Consider the following 20,810-nt stretch of genomic DNA (forward strand, 5'->3'; position numbering starts at 1 on the left):
AGTCTGGTGTCACTCTTAACTCCCAAAGGCGTGTACTCATGCCTTGGACACACTTCTTGTGACCACTCCCGTTTTTACTACCATTATGGTTTTGATATGAGGTGTCTCCCAAAAGCTCATCTGTGAACAATGCAAGAAAACTTAGAGGTGAAATGATTGGGTTATGAGACCCTTAACCTAATCAGTGTGTTAATCCCCTTATAGGGATTGATTGGATGGTAACTGCAATCAGGTAGGGTGTGGATGGAGGAGGTGGGTCATGAGGGTGTGGCACTGGGGTATATATTTTCTGTCTTGAGTGAGTCTTACTCTCTGTCTTTACTTCCTACTGTGATGTTCTGAGCCACTTTCCTCCACCAGTTTTCCGCCATGGAGTTCTGCCTCATCGTTACTCCCAAGGAATGGAGTCAACTGTCTATGGACTGAGACCTCTAAAACCATGAACCCCCAAAATACTTTTCCTCCTTAAAATTATTCCTGTCAGATCTTTTGGCCACAGCTGTGAAATGCTAACTAAAAGAACTACTTAAACTGCGTTGCATTCCAGGTGATTCCGTGACTCCGTTCTTTCTTTCCCACACCTTTGTTCAGGCCCCAGTTTTTCATAAAGAATTCTATCATAGGTGTCTTATTATTTCCTCTTCCCTTTCTTTCATCCTGTGTATAAGTTTACGTATTCAAATTATGCTGTCATCAATTAAATATGCACTGCTCAGATTCCCCTCTCTCCACATTTCACCCGGATTTGTAGCTGAGTGAGGTTTTCGATAGTGCTCAGAATCTTTAGGAAAACAACTTTATTGTATTGTTTGAAAGGCAACAAAAATTTAGCCCTTTTCTTCCTGACATGTGGAAAGAGTTCCAGTGAGCGTGAGTTAACAAACAGCATGGATTAGAATTAATGTGTCCAACGACCAGCCTCTGAGATGCCGCCCACATCACAGTTCCTTAGCAGGGGTTCAAGGTCAAAGTGATGACAAAGGGCTCCATGTCAACATTCCTCCCAAAATGGATAACCGGGATGTCCATTAAAACTAAAATGAGAAAAAATATACATAATATCAGTTCAGTGACTCCATTTCTAGAATGGTAAAGTGATTTCTAAAAGCAGCCATTAGGTCATGTTTGATTATTTTGTTTCCTTAGAGCATGGTTGTAAGCTATGCCTTTCTTAATTTCATGAGCATGACATTATAGTAAATGTTTTCTGGAAATTATAATTCTATTTTCTTTTTTTTTTTTTTTTTGACGTACTGTGTATTTATTTATTTATTTTTATTTAGTTTTTAATTTTTTACAGACTGCATTTTGATTCATTGTACACAAATGGGGTACATAATTTCGTTTCTACGGTTGTGCACAATGTAGATTCATACCATTGGTGTAATCATACATGTACATAGGGCAATGATGTCTGTCTCATTCCACCATTGAAGGCATAATTCTATTTTCTTACCTGGAATTTAACACAGAAAACACAGAGGGACTAAAATTTAAACATATTTTTTATCCCTGTTCACATCTGTCAGAACAGGAAAGCAGTATCTCATCTTGCCTTATTTCCAGTTCTCAATGAAACTTCTAGCTCTCAATTTTCTCAAAGAAAATTGATTCCTCCTTGTTCTGAATAAGGACAAGTGCAGACATTGGTCAACATTGAGGAAATATTTCAAAGTGTATAAATTACTGCTAGCAACTTCACTTCCACTATCCTAATTCACTAATTATTTACTCATCATCCATCTCACCTAATATGTTCTGTTAAATTCAGAAATGGAAATAATTTCATGTATAACATTGCACTTCAAATTCTAAGAGTTTACCATATACTTTGGAGATGTCCAAACTTTACAAAGAAGATAAAATATAAAGCAATAGAAATAATTATTTATTATAACATTTAGGTAGTAAAAATTATTCATTGCTTGCCACTCGGACTCCCTCAATCTCTGGTCCCTACATAATTTTTCATTTTTCTGTGTACGGATAAAAATATCAGTAATGACATATCTACCAATCTTTTAGTACATATAATTTTGCATTATGCTAATCCCTTTCTCACAGTATCACAGTTGTTTCTAATATGAATTAAATTCTCACAGGAAAGAGGAACATGTTGTCCTGTTTACCTTCTTAATATATTTCTTTCTCAGATTCTGTAGCCTCAGAGCACGAAGGAAGGTAAAGAGCATTTGTTGGCTGTATATTCTCCTTATTCAGGAGGTTTTTCCCACATGCTATCCTTCAGTTTCACGTCTCTCTTCTCTACACTTCTTTACCCACTGCATTGAGATTTCTGTATTTCAGAAAATCAAAGCCCACTGTTTCTATTAACTCCACTAATGACAGCTATTCTGTAGACAGAAGCAGTTTCTGCATTCTGACCACATGTGCAGTGAAGAGAAAGTGAGTGACTTAAAACTATCAAAGTCATGAAACTCCGTCCAATTTTATAGGGAGGAGATGGGGTCACAGGGTTGATGGAGATGCCTTCAACCTCATAAGAAGTTAAGAGATATAGAAGAGGATAACAGAAAACTAGTTTTAAAAACACTTCACAACACGATATTGGTAATACCAAAGTGTGTATCCACTACAAAGTCATAGGATAGAGAGAACTACCTACAGGTGTACATTCAGCAATGATATTGGTTTATCTGGATCATTCCATGGAATGAGACATGCCAAGGTGACTATGAGGAAGTTCATGCTGACCCTGGTCCCACTCATAGAACAGAGCTCTGATGAGAATCTCAGACAAAGATTCATAAAAGCCCGTCTCATCACTGATTCAAACTGGTCTCTGTCCTCCGCATATTGAGGTAACTTATAACAATGATGTTATATTCGTTCTCAGAAATAAATTGAGCCAATATATTTATCAAATTTACTTACAAGAGCACAGGATAGAATCGAACATTCCTATTGAGGTCATCCAAGATTTTCATGTCTTCTGGGGTCAATTGAAATTCAAAAACCTATCACAGAAGAAGATTTCCATTATTGTTATATTGCATATAGTCAGTCTAAGAAATATAAGTGAATCCAATTGAATGGGGCTGAGGCAATGCTTAGAACAGATGAGAAGGTCTGGGGAGGTTGCTCACTGGCCAAGCACGTGCCTGTGATGCACATTGTCCTGGGTTTGACCATGAACACAACTAAATAAATCAGTACAATGAGCGAGAAGTTTCCAAAAGTTATTAAAGATATCAATAAAAACTCTTTCACATGGCTAAAGAATACCATGTGAAAAAGAAAGAGAAAACCAAGTCTTTATATAATACATTGAAATCACTTTACAGACAAAAGATCTGAATAGAAGATTAAATTTAATTTTGAGCAATATGATTTAGTAAGGTTCATGAATGGATATGGATTTCTATATCCCATTGATAACCAGAATAATTTTTCCTATATTTGAAGTCTTAAATTGTCCAGAACCATTTATCATCATCAAATGGTACCAAAACTGAATTGAAAAGATTATCATTGTCTAAATTAGGATTAGGTTAAGATTTTAAAAAGGTGATCACTAGCCAGGTGCAGTGGCACACACCTGTAATCCCAGTGGCTCAGGAAGCAAAGGCAGGAGGATCACAAATTCAATGCCAGCCTCAGCAACTTAGCAAGGCCCTAAGCAACTAAGTGGGACCTTGCCCCAAATTAAAATATAAAAAGGAATGGGAATGTAGCTCAGTGCCTAAGTGCCCCTGGGCTCAATCCTCAATACCAAAAAGAAAAAAATAAAGACAGAAAGAAATCACTAGCATATTAATAATAATCATTGCTAGCACACTGAAACTAATGGATCCGTAAATCCATAGGAGTACTCCAAAAATGGAATGCACAGAATGAAATGCCAAAAATGTAGGTAAGAGATGTTCATTAGATTATTCTATGAACTTTTCTGTACACTGGGAAATTTTCAAAATTAGAAGGAAAAGTGATTAAAAGAAAATCAAAATTATCAGTTCTCGGTGATTAACTCTAATAAAATATATATAATTTATAATGAGAATAATATCAAATTCATTGAAGTATATTAAAAGACCACCTAAATAATTGGGAATTTTTATCATAATCATGGATTGGAAACATCAATATGGCCAAACAATCAGTTATCTTAGTTTAATTAACATTTTCAATGCAACATTAAACACTTGAAAACTTACTTTCTGTGGGAATTGATAGGATAATTCTCATTATTTAAAATAATAAACAGTAACAAATTGCCAAATATTCTTAAATAGATAGAGAAGTTTGAAAGTAGTTTTATCATTCTTAACAAGACTTATTTTACAACATGACTAAGGAAGTACAGAAAAGTGAGTAAGTCACCTGAGTGACTGGAAAAACAATGGACATTTGACATATGATAAAGCTGGCAATCAAGATCAATGAGTAAATATAAAAATTTCAACTACTGCAACGTGGATCTTCAAATATCCATTTAAATATATGCATCTATGTGTGATTCCTTACTTCAAATAATATTAACAAGAACAATTTCAGTTGAATTAAAGACCAAATCTAGAAGGAAAAAATCACCATACTTGTACAAGTTAATACAGTAGAATATTGTAATGTTTTCAAAATATGAAAAGGCAACATTCATCACAAAGGAAAGGCAAGAAAAACTTTATTGCAGTGAGAGTAGGAACTTAGTGCATGAAAATAGACCATAAAGAGAATGCAAGCACAGTTAAAGTTCAGGAGATGACACATTAACAATAACATCTGAGTCTAAAAATAAATATCCAGAACATATAAATAGGGTATATTATGAATATGTGTCTCAATACTTTTCATCTTCCTGTATCAACACACTTTCTTATTTAAATCAGGAGCTCATTCCACTAAGAGGTGATGTTTATTTCCCCAGCCCTTAAATCTAGTCTTGCCTGTAACTTGAATTTTTCAATGTAATTTGCCAGAAGCTCTGATAGACCAGTTGTGAGCATGGAGTGAAAAGACTGTTCCTGTGTCTACTCACTGCTTTGGGCTTAGGCCATGAGATGAAGTAAAGCCTGGGTTAGTTGGCAGGAGAATAAAAAACTATACAGAGGAGAGGTGAAACACTACCAAGCACAACCCAATCAACATGCTGAAGTCAGATGGCATTCAGATGGCAATTCACAAAATTGACCAAACAAAAACGGGTTCTTGGAAAACATAAAATTAATAAACCATTAACCACACTAACAAAGAGAGAGAGAAAATTCAAATTACTAAAATTAACTAGACTCCTAAAGTACAAGAAGTAAAATCAATAATCGATAAGTGGGATGGAATCAAACAAAAGCTTCTTCACAGCAAAGGAAACAATGAAGAATGTGAAGAGAAAGCCTACAGAATGGGAGAAAATCTTTACCACATGCACCTCAGATCGAGCATTAATCTCCAGGATATATAAGGAACTCAAAAAACTTAATACCAAAAAAATGAATAACCCAATCAATAAATGGGCTAAGAAACTGAACAGACACTTCACAGAACATTGTCCTTGACATCTAGCCAGAGCAATTAGAGAGACTAAAGAAATTAAAGGGATACAAATAGGAAAAGAGGAACTTAAGCTGTCACTATTTGCTGATGACATGATTCTCTATTTAGAGGATCCAAAAAACTCCTCCAGAAAACTTCTACACCCCATAAATGAATTCAGCAAAATAGCAGGTTATAAAATCAACATGCATAAATCTGAAGCATTTTTATACATAAGTGCTGAAACATCTGAAAGGGAAATGAGGAAAACAACTCCATTTGCAATAGCATCAAAAAAAATTAAATATTTGGGAATCGATCTAACCAAAGAGGTAAAAGATCTCTATAATGAAAACTACAAAACATTGAAGAAGAAATTGAGGAAGACCTTAGAAGATGGAACGATCTCCCATGTTCTTGGATAGGCAGAATTAATATTATCAAAATGGTCATACTACCAAAGGCACTATACAGATTTAACACAAGTCCAATTAAAATCCCTATGACATTTCTTATAGAAACAGAAAAAGCAATCATGAAATTCATCTGGAAGAACATAAGACCCAGAATAGCCAAAGCAATCCTGGTCAGGAAGAGTGATGCAGAAGGTATCACTATACCAGACCTTAAACTCTACTACAAAGCAATAGTAACAAAAACAGCATGGTACTGGCACCGAAATAGACAGGTAGACCAATGGTACAGGATAGAAGACACAGAGACATACCCACATAAGTACAGTAACCTCATACTAGACAAAGGTGCCAAAAACTTACAAGGGAGAAAAGATAGCCTGTTCAACAAATGGTGCTGGGAAAACTGGAAATCCAAAGCAGTAAAATGAAATTAAACCCCAATCTCTCACCCTATACAAAACTGAACTCAAAATGGATCAAGGATCTAGGAATTAGACCAGAGACCCTGCACCAAATAGAATAAAAAGTAGGCCCGAATCTCCATCACGTTGGCTTAGGACCAGACTTCCTTAACCAGACCCCATAGCACAAGAAATAAAAGCAAGAATCAATAAATGGAATGGATTCAAACTAAAAAGTTTTTTCTCAGCACAGGAAACAATCAATAAGATGAAAAGAGAGCCTACAGAGTGGGAGAAAATCTTTTCCACACACACTTCAGACAGAGCACTCTTCTCTAAAGTTTGTAAAGAACTTAAAAACGTCACACCCAAAATACAAAGAACCCAATCAATAAATGGGCTAAGGAAATGGGCAGACACTTCACAGAAGAAGATATACAGGTGATCAACAAATATATGAAAAATTGCTCATCATCCCTAGTAATTAGAGAAATGCAAATTAAAACCACCCTAAGATGTCATCTAATTCCAATTAGAATGGCTATTATCAAGGACACAAGCAATAAGAAGTGTTGGCGTGGATGTGGGGGAAAAGGCACACTCATACATTGCTGGTGGAGTTACACATTGGTGCAGCCACTCTGGAAAGCAGTATGGAGATTCCTCAGAAAGTTTGGAATGGATCCACCATTTGACCCAGCTATCCTACTCCTCAGTTTATATCCAAAGGACTTAAAATCAGTGTACTACAGGAATGCAACCACAACAATGTTCATAGCAGCTCAATTCACAATAGCTAGATTGTGGAACCAACCTAGATGTCCTTCAATTGATGAATGGATAAAGAAACTGTAGTATATATACACAATGGAATATTACTCAGACATAAAGAATGATAAAATTATGGCATGTGCTGTTAAATGGATGAAGTTGGAAAATATCATGCTAAGTGAAATAGGCCAAGTCCAAAAAACCAAAGGCCAAATGTTTTCTCTGGTAAGTGCATGACAATATATAACAATATGGGGTGGGCGGGGGGAAGAGAAGAATGAAGGAACTTTGGATGGTGTAGAGGAAAAAGGCGGGGGGGGGGATGGAAAAAAACAGTATAATTAAACAGTATTACCCTGTATATATGTATGATGACATGATTGGTGTGAATATACAATGTGTACAACCATAGAAATGAAAAGTTATACCCCATTTGTGTATAATGAATCAAAATGTGTCTGTAAAAATAAAAAATATTTTAATAAAAAAAGAAATACAATCAATCAACATATATTAGAAAAAATGTTCAACGTCTCTAGCAATTAGAGAAATGTAAATCAAAACTACTCTACAATTTCATCTCACTCCTGTCAGAATGGCAATTATCAAGAACACAAGTACAATAAATGTTGGTGAGGATGTGGGGGAAAGCCGTTCACTCATGCACGGCTGGTGGGACTGCAAATTGGTGCAACCATAATGGAAAGCAGTATGGAGATTTCTCAGGAAACTTGGAATGAAACCACCAATTGACCCTCTTATCCCACTCCCCATTTTATACCCCAGGACTTAAAGTCTTACAAGAATGATGCAATCATATCAATGTTTATAGCAGCTCAGGTCACAATACCTAGATTGTAGAAACAACCTAGATGCCCTTCAACAGATGAATGGATAAAGAAAATGTGATATATGTATATATATACACACACACACACCCACACACACACACACACAATGGAATAGTACTCAACCATAAAGAAGAATGACACTATGGCATTTGCAGGTATATGAATGGAACACAGACTACCATGCTAAGAGAAATAAGTCAATCCCAAAGAACCAAAGGGCAAATGCTTTCTTTGATATGCAGATGCTAATTCACAATAATGGGGACCAGAGAAGAATAGAGGTACTTTGGATTAGACAATGAGGAGTGAAGGGAGGGGAGAGAGTATGTGGGGAAGAAGACTAGTAGAATGAATCAGATATTATTACCCTGTGTGCATATATGATTACAAGACCGGTGTAACTCTTCATTATGTAAAACCGTAAGAATGAGAAATCATACTCTATTTATGGGTGATGTGTCAAAATGCATTCTACTGCTATGTATAACTGATTAGAACAAATAAAAAAATATAGCATTTGCTGGTGAATGGACGGAAATGGAGAATACGATGCTAAGTGAACTTATCCAAACTCAGAAACTCAAAGGTTGAATATTTTATATGTAGAAGCCAGAGTAAAATAAAGTGAAGGGGGCAGGAAGGATGAGATTACATAAAGAAACAGTCAAATACAAATTAATAGATGAGCAAAAAGGAAACTTAGTAGCGTGAAGGAAGTGGGGAATGGAAGGAAAATGGGGGGTCAAGAACTGAAATAGATTTCTATGCATGTGTGAATATGCTGGGATGAACCCAACTACTATTTATCACCATATGACTCTAATAAAAATAAGTTCTTTGTGGAAAAAAAAAGTGAGGATATTTAGTAATCTTGATTCATGATAAATTCATAGCCTTTCAGAGATGAAATTTCTGCATTATATGGTGATATTTGGGAGGATTACTTTATTTCTACTACATCAGCTAATGATGTTTAATAAATTTTAAGCAAAAGTTAAAGGTAATTCCCCATTATCTATATTTATCATTCTCATATTATCATTCTCATAGGAGAGAAAACACTGAATGCCTGAGTCAGACGTATTTAATTTAGTATAACATTCTCCATCTCCAGCTGTTTACACAAAAATGGCATAATTCCAAGGTTAAAAAAAACTGAACTAGAGGAGCTTCACTGTCCTGCAAATGCATGAGAGAGGTGACTGCAAATATATAAGAGAGTCCAGTTCGAAGCAGAAGAAATATCCAGGGGAGCCAAGGGTCATTGTTTCCTGTGAGCTAAATGAATATTTTTTAACTTCCATGTTTCAGGAGATAGCTATACAGGTATAGTTAGTAGTATAATAGTGATCTCTTGAAAATAAAAAGACAACCTATTTCAGTGGGTAAAGGCAAATAAGTGGGCACTTGATGAAAGAGAAAATTAAAAGTGAATAAATGTAAATGTGAATAAATATATGAATATTAAACCCAGGAGCAATCAGAGAAATGCAAATAAAATCATAAAAATTAGATTGAAGATCACCTAATTCAACACCCTCATTTCAAAAAACAAAAAAGACGTGATTTGCACAGGACTACACAGAACATTGCTGACTTAATACTGAAACCCCAGCCTCTGTTTTCTGTCCAATCCTAATGCTCCCCAGTCATGCCGTCTTCCTGTTGCCATGGTAGGATGAAGAAAATGGTAGAAATGCCCATGTATCATATATGCATCAACAAAAACAGAGAAGCCAACTCAGCACACATATGTTGAGAGCTTAGGAAGCACACATGTGAAGGATACTGCACAGGAGCCCTGAAGCCCGAAATCCCTCAACACCTGCATATTCTCTTTGATCCGCTTCTCATTGAAACTGCTGACCAGGACCACAAGCCCACGCTGCAGCTGGTAGCGGAGGGCAATCAGGGCTGGGGATCGATTGTGCTTTTTTGCCAAGGCACCAAGAACTGGATCATCCAAGAGAACTGGAGTGCTCTGGTCAACCCTGGAAGACAAGGCAGATATCGGAGTCCTGAGACTGAGTATTTGCTTTGTTAGAAGGCTTCCAAAACAGACCAAGTTCTGTTTAGATCACTCTAGACCAAGGAGCCTCAAATGTGGTCCCTGGACTAGCAGCATCAGTCTCATATGTGATCTTCTCATAAGTGCAAGTTCTCCCCTCCCCAGGAGCCAGTCCGTAGGTGACTCTACAGAACAGGCTGCACATAGTGGCATGTGCCTCTAGGAAGGCTGAGGCAGGAGCATTGCGAAGTTCAAGGTCAGCCTCAGCAATTTAACAAGACCCTATCTCAAAAATAAAATTCTTAAAAGGGGTTTGGAGTGTAGCTCAGAGGTAGAGAGCCCTTGAGTTCAATCCTCAGTACGTGGAGAGGGAGAGAAAGAAAGGGAGGAAGGAAGAAAGAAAACAATATTATAGGACTAAAAGTACTTCGTCAACGATGGTGTTTTAGGGGAGCTTCTTGTCCTTATTACCATTTGCTTCGGGAACTTCCCAGAGCACCATAGGCAACCAAAACAATGTCTTTTGACTTGCAGAAGTCCAGCAGTTTCCTCTGGTTGAGATAAGGATGACATTCTACCTGACATGGACATGATAGAAGGTATCAGATTCTACTAAATGCTAATGTTAATATGAAAACAAAATGTCAAAGTAAAAGAAACTGAATTTTAAAAAACTATAATATGAAATTTGAAGTAAAAAAATTAACATTAAGTAGCAATATTCTTTTTCAATATTGATTCAGTATTTCTTTTTCTTTTTTTTTTACATAAATATTTTTCACCTTATTTGTTTCAAGGCTTCATTACAAGGTGTCCTTTCATAAATTGCATGAAATGAAAAGTTTATACAGGATTACTTTGAAGTAGGTTTTTTTTTTTTTTTTTTACTTTTGGGTGATTTCCTTGTCTTATTAGGGTTGGGAATCAGTTTCTTTATTTTAAGAGGCTGTAAAGATACAGAGACTTGCTGACCAAGTTTTCTCTTGTGTTTTGAGAGGTCTTCAAATGAAGTTTCCAAAGTCTTGGCTTCCCAAAGGCTCTAAATTGACTCCAGAATCTTCAATTCTGTCTTGAAGCCATGGTACAGTTAAACTGGGAACTCTGGGAATGAGAGCTTTTACTTCATCCACAAAGTCAGCTTTTTGAATCCCAGTGCTAGCACACATTTTAAGCCAATGACCGGGGCGAGTGTCTCACTGAGGCGGGGAACCCGACAGGCAGGAACAATTCTGCTTACACTTAGCTGAATCAAGTGTGAGGTGATGATGGCAGGCTTGGCTGACTTGCACACTAAAACAGTTCACTCCTTTCCAGGGCTCTGGTGACTTCATTAACACCGATGGCAAGCTGTTTCCTGACCTGCACAGGTGTCCACCCTGAAACTTGCTGGTTAGCTTCTGTCCTTTTGTCTTTCAGATCATCACTTGTATCAATGTCTAGGCTGCATCTTTCTACCCTGTGCTTCTTTATAAAAGGTGTTTCCCCCCCCCCCTTTTTTTTCTTATCCTCAATTTTCCGAAGCCCAATAGATTTAAACTTCTCCTCAAGTGTCTGTAATATGAAGTGTATATCCTCCCTCTCCAGGGAGCTCCAACAGAGAGCACAGGGGTCGTTCAACGTGTTCTTTACAACCAGAGATCTCGTCTTGCGAATGGATCCCCTTGCCCAAGCTTAAGGGCTGCAGGCATTTTGAAAATCAATTAATTGCTCTACAGTCAAGGGATAGCATAATAGGCAGTAACTTCTTTGATCTGCAGAATCTCCTTGTGGCGTCTGCGCAGCCCTCTGCCTCAGTCACTAGCCACAGCGCATGTGCGCCTGCCTTGATTCAGTATTTCTATACCCTGAAAAGTTTTTTTTTTTAAGGCATTTCTGAGAAGGAATAATTGTGTGGACCAGATCTTGGATGCTAAATACCCTTTTCCACTATAAAGAGACACGAAGAATTCCAAATCTGGAATGGGGGAAGAATTCTTGCAGCCTTAGACACTGACTCATGCCAATAACAAAAATTTGGGCAAAGACTCATGAGGGTAAGTCTGAAAGACCTAGGGGTCTCGCTAGTGATAGCTGCATAGATTTCTGCTTCAAAAGCAATAATGAGCAAAAGCAAATCATTTCTAACACATATTGTAAATAAAGATGCTCCAGTCTGCAGGCAGATGAATGAAATTGGAGAATATCATGCTAAGTGAGATAAGCCAATCTCAAAAAACTAAAGGACGAATGATCTTGCTGATAAGCGGATGAGGACATACAATGGGGGGTAGGAGGGGTTAGGGTTAGGTTTAGGGTTAGGGATAAGGAGGGTGGTAAGAATGGAGGAAGGAAGGACTGTATAGAGGGAAAAGAGGGGTGGGAGGGGTGGGGGGAGGGAAAAAAATAACAGAATGAATCAAACAACATTGCCCTATGAAAATTTGTGATTACACAAATGGTATGCCTTGATTCCATGTACAAATAGAGAAACAACATGTATCCCATTTGTTTAAATAATAAAAAAGATGCTCTAGTCCATTATAATAGATGCACAGAGAGAGAGAGAACAAAAATAGTTTCCCCCACTGATGCTGATTATTACAGTAACTCTACAGAATTTTGATAATTAAAGACAAGCAATTAAGGCTTACACTATTTTAAAGGGGGAAAAATAGTCTTGATTTGAAATGTTGAAATTTTGTACAAGAAAGTGTTAGGTAAGAAAAGTATAAAGAATAGTTAAAACTGAAAAATCTTCACAAACCCCAATAAAACAAATGAATTCAGGCAAAAGTGATCAATCAATATTTAACTAGTGTCTCATATTTGTCATGAATAGGATTTCCTCTGCTGACAAGCATCACTTGATAGGTCTCTACTAATTCAAGGGGGAAACATGTTTACCAGAAAAGGAAATCTGGCTACCACCAGCCAAACCAAGAGATCCAACTTAGTATCACCCACAGCAGGGCAGCGTGTCATTACGGGCTTCCTGCTGAGCTGCAATTTGATAGACATAACATGAGGATGACATGCTCTTGCCAAAAAAATGGTTAACATTGGTGTAATAAAGCATTTAAAACTTTCATAAAGTTTTATAAAGCTTGGAATAGAGAAATGAGCTATTTATCATTATAGGAACACAATCTGATGTTCAGATATCCAGCCCAGATATCCTGGGGGGAAAAGAAATGATGGCAATCCCAGGTGAAAAGAGCTTGAGGAACAGGACACAGAGTTAGGTGTGAGCCGCAGTTGTACTGTGGTTAAAAAGGTAGGGAATGTGAAGGTGACCTGGATATTAAATGGTATCAGGGAATAATCGATAACTTCCATAGATCTGATAACACAACTGTAATTACAGCAGAGAGATCTTTATTCCCAGCAGATGTTTTCCAAGTCTGTAGGAGTGAACACTTGTACCCAGGACTTACAAAGATGTTCAGTGAGATATTACACGTGTGCGTGCAGCTATAACCTCATCACCTACCTACATGTGGCAGCATGGCAGACGTCGACAATTTTGGATCTACTTGGGGAAATACAGATGTTCTGTATCATTCTTTCAAAGGTTCTAAAGACTTGAAAGTGGGAATTGTAAAAAATGATGGTGAGATTACTATTAAAATCATACTTATTTTTAGTCTTTATATTTGGAGATCACAGCCTCCATCATCACATATCAAACTCATGAAATTTTAAGCTATATTTTTCAATCAAGGACCCTCACTCCATGACTGGAATTTGCCTAAGGCAATAACTTAGAGCACAGAGCCAGGCACAGAATAGATGGGCTTAACCAGCTAATTTGATGTCGTAAAGAAAGGAGAAACAGACTAAACTGTGGTCCAGCACTGGGTCAGGTCTGCATTCTGCTCAAAATCCCTAAGTGTTGATTCCATCCATTATTAGTATTCCCACAAGCAGGTGACTCCTCCTTCTAATCCAGATGATGTGCAGTCTGCACTTCGTTTTTCCTGTAACTATGCCTCTGGTAGATTACCTGAAACCAGAGATGCTCACCAAAAGACCTAGGTATCTGAACCCCCTGGGAACCTTTACCACTGCTCTGTTTTTATTTTCACAGTGTCCTTGGTTACTGCCCCACTCCATATTTTCCTGCCATTTCTTTCTATAGACTTTCTATAGACTTTCCACAGCACTTTCTCCTACACAGCCATTGGTCATCCTTCATAGCTCAAGCTAAGCCCACCACCCCAAGTCTGAATAACAGCTACTACCCTTCACCTCTCTAAATTCTTAAACACAGCTTCTCTCAAGACTTTTCCAGTGTTTCACTAAGGTATTGTCAAGGACAGTCATCACTGAGCATCCTCTATGTCCTTGCAGACAGAGGCTCTGACCTCAAAATCTTCTAGTCCACAAAGGTAAAATGAACAGGACAGGATGACCAATGGAAGCCTGGCAGTAGCACAGAAGAACAGAAGGAAAGAAGCCTGAGGGTGCTCACCTGGTTGCACACAGGCTTGTATTTGAGCCCTGGTTTGTTCAAGATCATCTCCAGATGCTGGCAGTTAAAGTTGGACACCCCAATGGACTTTGTCAATCCTGCATCCTTACACTTCTCCATGGCCTGGGGAGGGAGGGGTTGTGAAGAATAACTCATGCAGTTGTCAACACACATGCCAGAAAAAAATTGTTGGGGAAAGGAAAACTGCGAAGAAATGCCAGTGAAGCCACTGGTATTGATTGTCTAGATGAGGAAACTTTGTCAAGAAAATGGGAGCAAAAGATCATGACAGCAAGAGAATTCCTGTGTCCTTCTTAGGAACTGAGAGGGATTACTGAATATGGAAGGAAAGAGATGCTTATCCCACAATTCTTTCCCAGTGCTCCCTGGTACCCTCCTGTAATGCTTTCCTCCCCCCCACTGCATCAGAACAACCCTCGTGACGTCTTTAGACTTCAACAAAGGCCTGCAGTGGATATCCCATTCTCAAGGTGCAGGTCAGACCTGACTCTCCCTCTCCAAGTTTGCTCCTCAGCGTTCTCTCCTCCAAACACTCACCTCCCATGTGTCACAGAGATCCACTGTTTCAAATAATAGTTTTCCTTGTTCATCTCTTGGAAGCAACTGTGTCCCAGGCTGGAATTGAAGCCATCGTTTTAGAAATTTCACCAAATTTGTATTGCAACAATTAGCCATGCTGCCAGGTACTTCTGGGACTAGAACATTAAGTTTTCATGAAGTAGGTGGGGCTATATTCTAGATTCTGGCATTTGTAAAATATTTTGCATTTAAAGTGGTAAGGAATGTCCTTTGGAGATGGGCTTCCCCTTAATCCTTTACATCTTTCATATGTATAATTATAAAATACTCCCAGGTCCTGGTGGGAGTTTCATAGAACTTCTGTTAATTTTTGCAACCCCTATACTTTCCTTTGGGAAACGCTTCTGTCTCATTGGGAAAGGCAGTAATTACCTAGCTTTAGTATCCAGTGATAATGTCTTGTGTTCATGACCCAGGTGAAAGGATCAGAGATCCTTATGTCCCTGCAAGCATGACAGTCCGAAAGCATGCATATGAAGAAAACGGGGTCTGTCACTCACTGTTTTATTTTTTTACAAGATTAACATGGGTGTCAGAAAGCCAAAGTAACTCTTGGGTATTACTGTTAACAAGTCTTGAATTGCCCCAAAGAAATATTATTTTACCAATGAAAAATGAGACAAAATGAACCAAACCTGTTGGAATGCAGGGATAAGGGACAGTGGAAAGGAAACAAGTTGAACCCAAACCCCTTACCTGCAAAGGCAGAGGGAAATGCATGAGAAAGAGGTCAACATAGTCCAGCTGAAGTTTTTTCAGTGATTTTTCCAAGGATGATTGAACCAAATCTGGTTTATGAAAAGTGGACCAAAGCTGCAGAGGTTAAAGAATGAAATTTGGAATTAATACTATAGTCAGTTTCATTGTTTTGTTTAACTAATGTAGAGACATTTTTCTACTGGCTGGAAACTGATGACTGTGAGGAAAACATAACTCTCTTCTTTCCTTTGTTTCCTCTCATCTGTCTTGCACATAAAAATCTTACTATCTGGTTATGGTCCATATACCTACTGATGGAATGAAATAATCCAAGAGATAAAGTTCTTTCTCAAATAACAATGTCCATTATCTGAATTATGTTCAATTGAGTTTTACGAAATAGTAAACAAACTTGGTCTAAATCTCTTAACCATTCCACCAAATGGGGAAGAATTAGTATCCCTTTTATTTATATAATTGAAAGAGGAAACTGTTTAGAACAGGTTAATATGTGCTGGACATAGTAGAACACATTATAGATATGTCTTAGATATGTATTTTTAATAACTAAATAATCTCTCTTATACTGCTGTCACTGATTAATGAAGTAAAAAATTGAGATTCAGAATAACAGATTTTAGAAAGTTACCCAGGAGATAAGAAAAACCATTATCTGGTCATAATTTTGACTGATTATGTAGCCATGATGAATCACACTCTTTGATCTGATATTCATACAAGTAAAAGAACTTCACATTAAATCATAAATTTGGACCCCCCAGGGATGATGGCAGACATCATCATTATCTGTTTTCTATCCTAGTTTTAATGCATGAACATGTAAATAAAAGTTTACTAATAAGAAATAATTTACCAAAAACATACTGATCCAATCATATATTGTCATCTTCACACATTTGCATTAAATAAATATGCACATAAATACACAACATACATAATACCTTTGAAGTATAGAATATGTCTTCTCTCTTCACAGTGCCATCTGCAATCTTGCTTCTAATGGCCAATCCTACCTCCTCTTCTACATCATAAACATAAGCAGAATCAATATGGCGGAACCCAGCTTCTATTGCTATTTTGGTGGCCTTGAATGCCTCACTCTTCGGAACCTGGAAGAACAATTAAAAGAAGTATTTGGAGATCCATGTAATGAAAGGAATTCCAAATAGAAAGAGTGGAATTCATGTGAATCAATTTCTCCTTATGTTTTGGGGTAATCATGTATATGTGGTTAAAAAAAAAAATCTCAACTTACGTGGATCTTTTCCAATTACTAAGAAAATTTGGGCAACCCAAGAACATTTTCAGTCCGGAGAAATCACTGGTGGATCACTGGCACTGGGGCTTCCAAAGAATATGTCCAGGCTCAGTGATTTGTTGGAAGAATTCACATTCAGCATGTTTTTAGTCAAGGCTACTATTTATATAGTGAAGTTACAAAATAAATTGTTTCAGAAAACATGGTCATGAGATGGAATATAGAAGAAACTTGGTACAAAATTCAATGAATTCTCTCCCAGTGAATTAACATCCAACTCAATAAATTGCCATGGAATTCAATTTTGAGAAAGAAATATCATTTTCAAGGAAAGCTGTTCAGAAACTAAATTCTTCATTTTTCTTTACTAACTGGCTTCACAGAGACTTTCTGTTAGCACACATAAAACTTCCAGTTCTCCAAGATAAACAGATACATAAAGATACATAAATCCTAATATTTGTATATATAGTTAAGATAGAATCATCTTCATCATCAGTTAGGAAATGGTGAGAAACCCAAGTGTCCAGTTGCTAGACTGGTACCAATTTGAAAATAAGCACTTCCATTTATAACAGTCTCTTATGTTACCTCTTTTCTAAATAGGCATTCTCAATAAAGTACAAAAGTATAGGTCTAAATTCTACGAATAAAGATTCGTACTCTAGGGATACTGACATAACGCATTTTATTGTGTCCCACTTAAAATCACACATCCCAGATATTGCTTTTTTTTTTTTTTAACAGTATGTCACCCTCTCCTTGGGCATCCCTATTCACTGAGACACAAAAAACTGAAATTAGTACAATTGACGGCCCTACAATGACCACTAAATATTCAACTGAAAGGAAGAGTTGCATGCCTCTCACTTAATATCAGCAGCTAGAAATGTTGAAGTATAGTGAGGAAGATATGTGGAAAGCCAAGATAGGTCAGAAGCTTTTGTTCCAATTAGCCAAGTCATTAATGCAAAGGGATATCGCTAATAAGTGGAGGATGACACATAATGGGGGGGAGGGAAGGGTTAGTGTTAGGGTTAGGGAGGGGGGCAAGTATGGAGGAAGGAAGTACTGTATAGAGGGAAAAGAGGGGTGGGAGGGGTGGGGGGAAGGAAAAAAATAACAGAATGAATCAAACAACATTACTCTATGTAAATTTATGATTACACAAATGGTATGCCTTTACGCCATGTACAAACAGAGAAACAACATGTATCCCATTTGTTTACAATAAAAAAAAAAAGATATGATAAGATAGTAAAACAGCCATATTGCTGATATTGGAAAGCCCAGAATTATCAATAGGTGTCCCACCGGATCATGCCAAGGTATAAAGTATGACAACCTTCTCTCTGGAGTACAGATTCGCTTTAGCCTGGAGAATGATGACCTAAGTCACACAGGAATACAAACTTGAAAATTCAAGCCAACTTGCACTCATCTTAAAACTTTATTTTTATAAACTCTGAAGCCCAAGACACTACTGTTACCTTTTCAGGTACACTGGTGCCAAGTCCGAGTACAGGAATGAAATGGCCATCATTTAGTGCCACACGCTGATGTTTGTGATCCATAGCCTGTCACTCCACTGGCAAAGCACACACTGTTCTGTCTTCTGCTGTCACAGGTGATATGAACAACAAACAGGCAATACCATATCTTCCTGTCCAAAGGTTAAGGATAACGTGACACGTGGGAGGAGCAAGTTTAAAGCAGTATTCCACAGAAAGAAAACAGAATTAGAGACAATTTACTTTTTATAAAAGTGAATTCTTAAGTAAATTATTAAATAGTGATAATAAAATCATAACATTCTTGCAAAAGGAAATTTTGCCTTCAGAGTTCACATGTCATTGAAAATTATTATATTTGGTGAAAATTAGTAACCATGTGTTAAAGAAGCAAAATGTACTAGCTACCAATTTCCTTTTTGTCTTTGATATGGTGAAGTCACCTTTTTATCATGTATCATTTCAAACAATTAACTATCTATTATGGTTTGGATATGAGGTGTCCCCCTAAAAAGCTCATGTGTTCATTAATGTAGGCACGTTCAGAGGTGAAATGATTCAATTATAAGAACTGTAACTTATCAGTGGGTTAATCCATTTGATGAAGTAATCATTTGAATGAATTACTGGTTGGTAACTGTAGGCAGATGGGGTGTGTCTAGAGGAAGAAGGTTACTAGGGGCATGCCCTTGGGGATTATATTTTGTCCCTGGCTCATCTCTCTCTCTCTCTCCCTCTCTCTCTCTCTCTCCTCTCTCTCTCTCTCTCTCTCTCTCCCTCTCTCTCTCTCTTCCTTTTTCTCTCTCTCTCTCTCTCTCTCTCTCTCTCTCTCCCCTTTCCTCCTCCCTCCTTCCCTATCTCCCTTTCTCCTTTCTGGCTATCATAAATATAACACTTTCCTCCACCACATCTTTCCACCATGATGTTCTGCTTCACCTCGAGCCCAGAACAATGGAATCAGTTGGCCATGAACTAAACCTCTGAAACTGTAAGCAAAAATAAAATTTCCTGCTATACGTGGTTCTTGTCAGGTATTTTTGTCACAGGGAAAAAAAAGTTGACTGAATGTTATCCTTTTGTTAATACTCCTATGCACACAGAGACTCAAATATATACTCAACTTACATAAAAGACAAATGGGTATATTTTTAAAAAGTGACCCTTGACCAAATAAAAAAAAATCAATAGTTGAAATTGAAAGAAAATTTGCCTTATGCCTTTCCCCTTTCCCATCAGCAATTTTTTTGTTTCTTTATTCTTTACTTTATACTATGAATATCCAATGCTAACACAGATACTATTCTCAGAATGTTGCAAAAAAATACTTTCTAACATGATATTTAGTGTAGTATTAATTATTCAGTATTTAGACAATTTGCAATATTTTTAGTGTTTTTTATCTGTCATCCAGTTTCTAAAAAAAATTTTTAAACTATGGTTTATTTTTTTTAAAAAAGTACACTAAAGCCTGTAATAACAGCATTTTAGGAGACTGAGGCAAGAGGATCACAAAATTCAAAGGTAGCCTTGATAACTTAGACCCTGTCAAAAAAGTGCAAAAAAGTGGGTAGGGGCTGGGAGTGTAGCTTGGTGGTAGAGGGTCCCTGAACTCAATCCCCAATATGAAAAAAAAAAAAAAAATACACAAAAAATGTTAAAGATATTTCATATAATTTATGATGTTTCTCAACAATATCCACTTAAGAAATTAGAAACCACCTTAATTGCACTGTTTGAAAATACTTATTTCAACTATAATGCATTAATGAGGAAATCTTATGATGCTATTGAAAATCTACCACAAAAAAAATGATATCAGCAAAATGTTGGACTAAGTAGTTCCAAATTCTCTCATGAGAGCATCAAAACACAAGGTGGCATGAACCAAATCTCTTATAAGAGATTTGGTAAATAATCAAATGTCTATACTAGATGAAGTGAATACCAATCAACAAAAACCAGATTTTAGGGTTCTGAAGTTCTCATTGTAGAGGTCTTCCACCTCTTTTGTTAGATTGATTCCCAAGTATTTTTTTTTTTAGACCATTGTGGATGGAGTGGATTTCCTAATTTCTCTTTTAGAGGATTCATCGCTTACGAATAGAAATGCATTAGATTTATGTATATTGATTTTATATCCTGCTACTTTTCTGAATTCATTTATTAGTTCTTGAAGTGTTCTAGTTGAGTTTTTTGGATCCTCTAAATATAGAATCATGTCATCAGCAAATAGTGATAACTTGAGTTCTTGTTTTCATATTTATATCCTTTTAATTTATTTGGTCTGTCTAATTGCTGTGGCTAGTGTTTCAAGGATGATGTTGAATAGAAGTGGTG

At 37.0% G+C, this 20,810-nt stretch overlaps 1 protein-coding gene and 1 pseudogene across 4 annotated transcripts in view; both read right to left on the minus strand.

Moving 5' to 3' along the window:
• The window catches only part of LOC306642113 (aldo-keto reductase family 1 member C1-like), a 227,436-nt gene extending 208,832 nt beyond the window's left edge, over positions 1-18,604 (minus strand). The window contains exons 1-9 of one of the 3 annotated variants that reach the window (XM_079107584.1): positions 18,453-18,604; positions 16,646-16,813; positions 15,681-15,797; positions 14,943-15,020; positions 14,385-14,507; positions 10,406-10,512; positions 9,752-9,917; positions 2,896-2,978; positions 775-1,034 (exon numbers count right to left, since the gene is read on the minus strand). In XM_079107584.1, coding sequence (XP_078963710.1) covers positions 992-1,034; positions 2,896-2,978; positions 9,752-9,917; positions 10,406-10,512; positions 14,385-14,507; positions 14,943-15,020; positions 15,681-15,797; positions 16,646-16,813; positions 18,453-18,536 — 969 coding nt within the window. In that variant the 5' untranslated portion in view covers positions 18,537-18,604 and the 3' untranslated portion in view covers positions 775-991. Of the gene's footprint in view, positions 1-774; positions 1,035-2,895; positions 2,979-9,751; positions 9,918-10,405; positions 10,513-14,384; positions 14,508-14,942; positions 15,021-15,680; positions 15,798-16,645; positions 16,814-18,452 lie in introns of those variants that run through there. The other 2 variants (XM_079107586.1, XM_079107585.1) reach the window with 2 other exon arrangements.
• On the minus strand, positions 10,520-13,474 carry LOC306641336 (ribonuclease P protein subunit p38-like; annotated as a pseudogene). The gene is made up of 2 exons: positions 13,408-13,474; positions 10,520-11,604 (listed from the first exon to the last, which is right to left on the minus strand). The product of its transcript is annotated as a ribonuclease P protein subunit p38-like (transcript).
• Positions 18,605-20,810: the final 2,206 nt, after the last annotated feature.

Source organism: Sciurus vulgaris (genome assembly GCF_902686455.1).
Source record: "Sciurus vulgaris genome assembly, chromosome: 12".
NCBI classification, from domain to species: domain Eukaryota; kingdom Metazoa; phylum Chordata; class Mammalia; order Rodentia; family Sciuridae; genus Sciurus; species Sciurus vulgaris.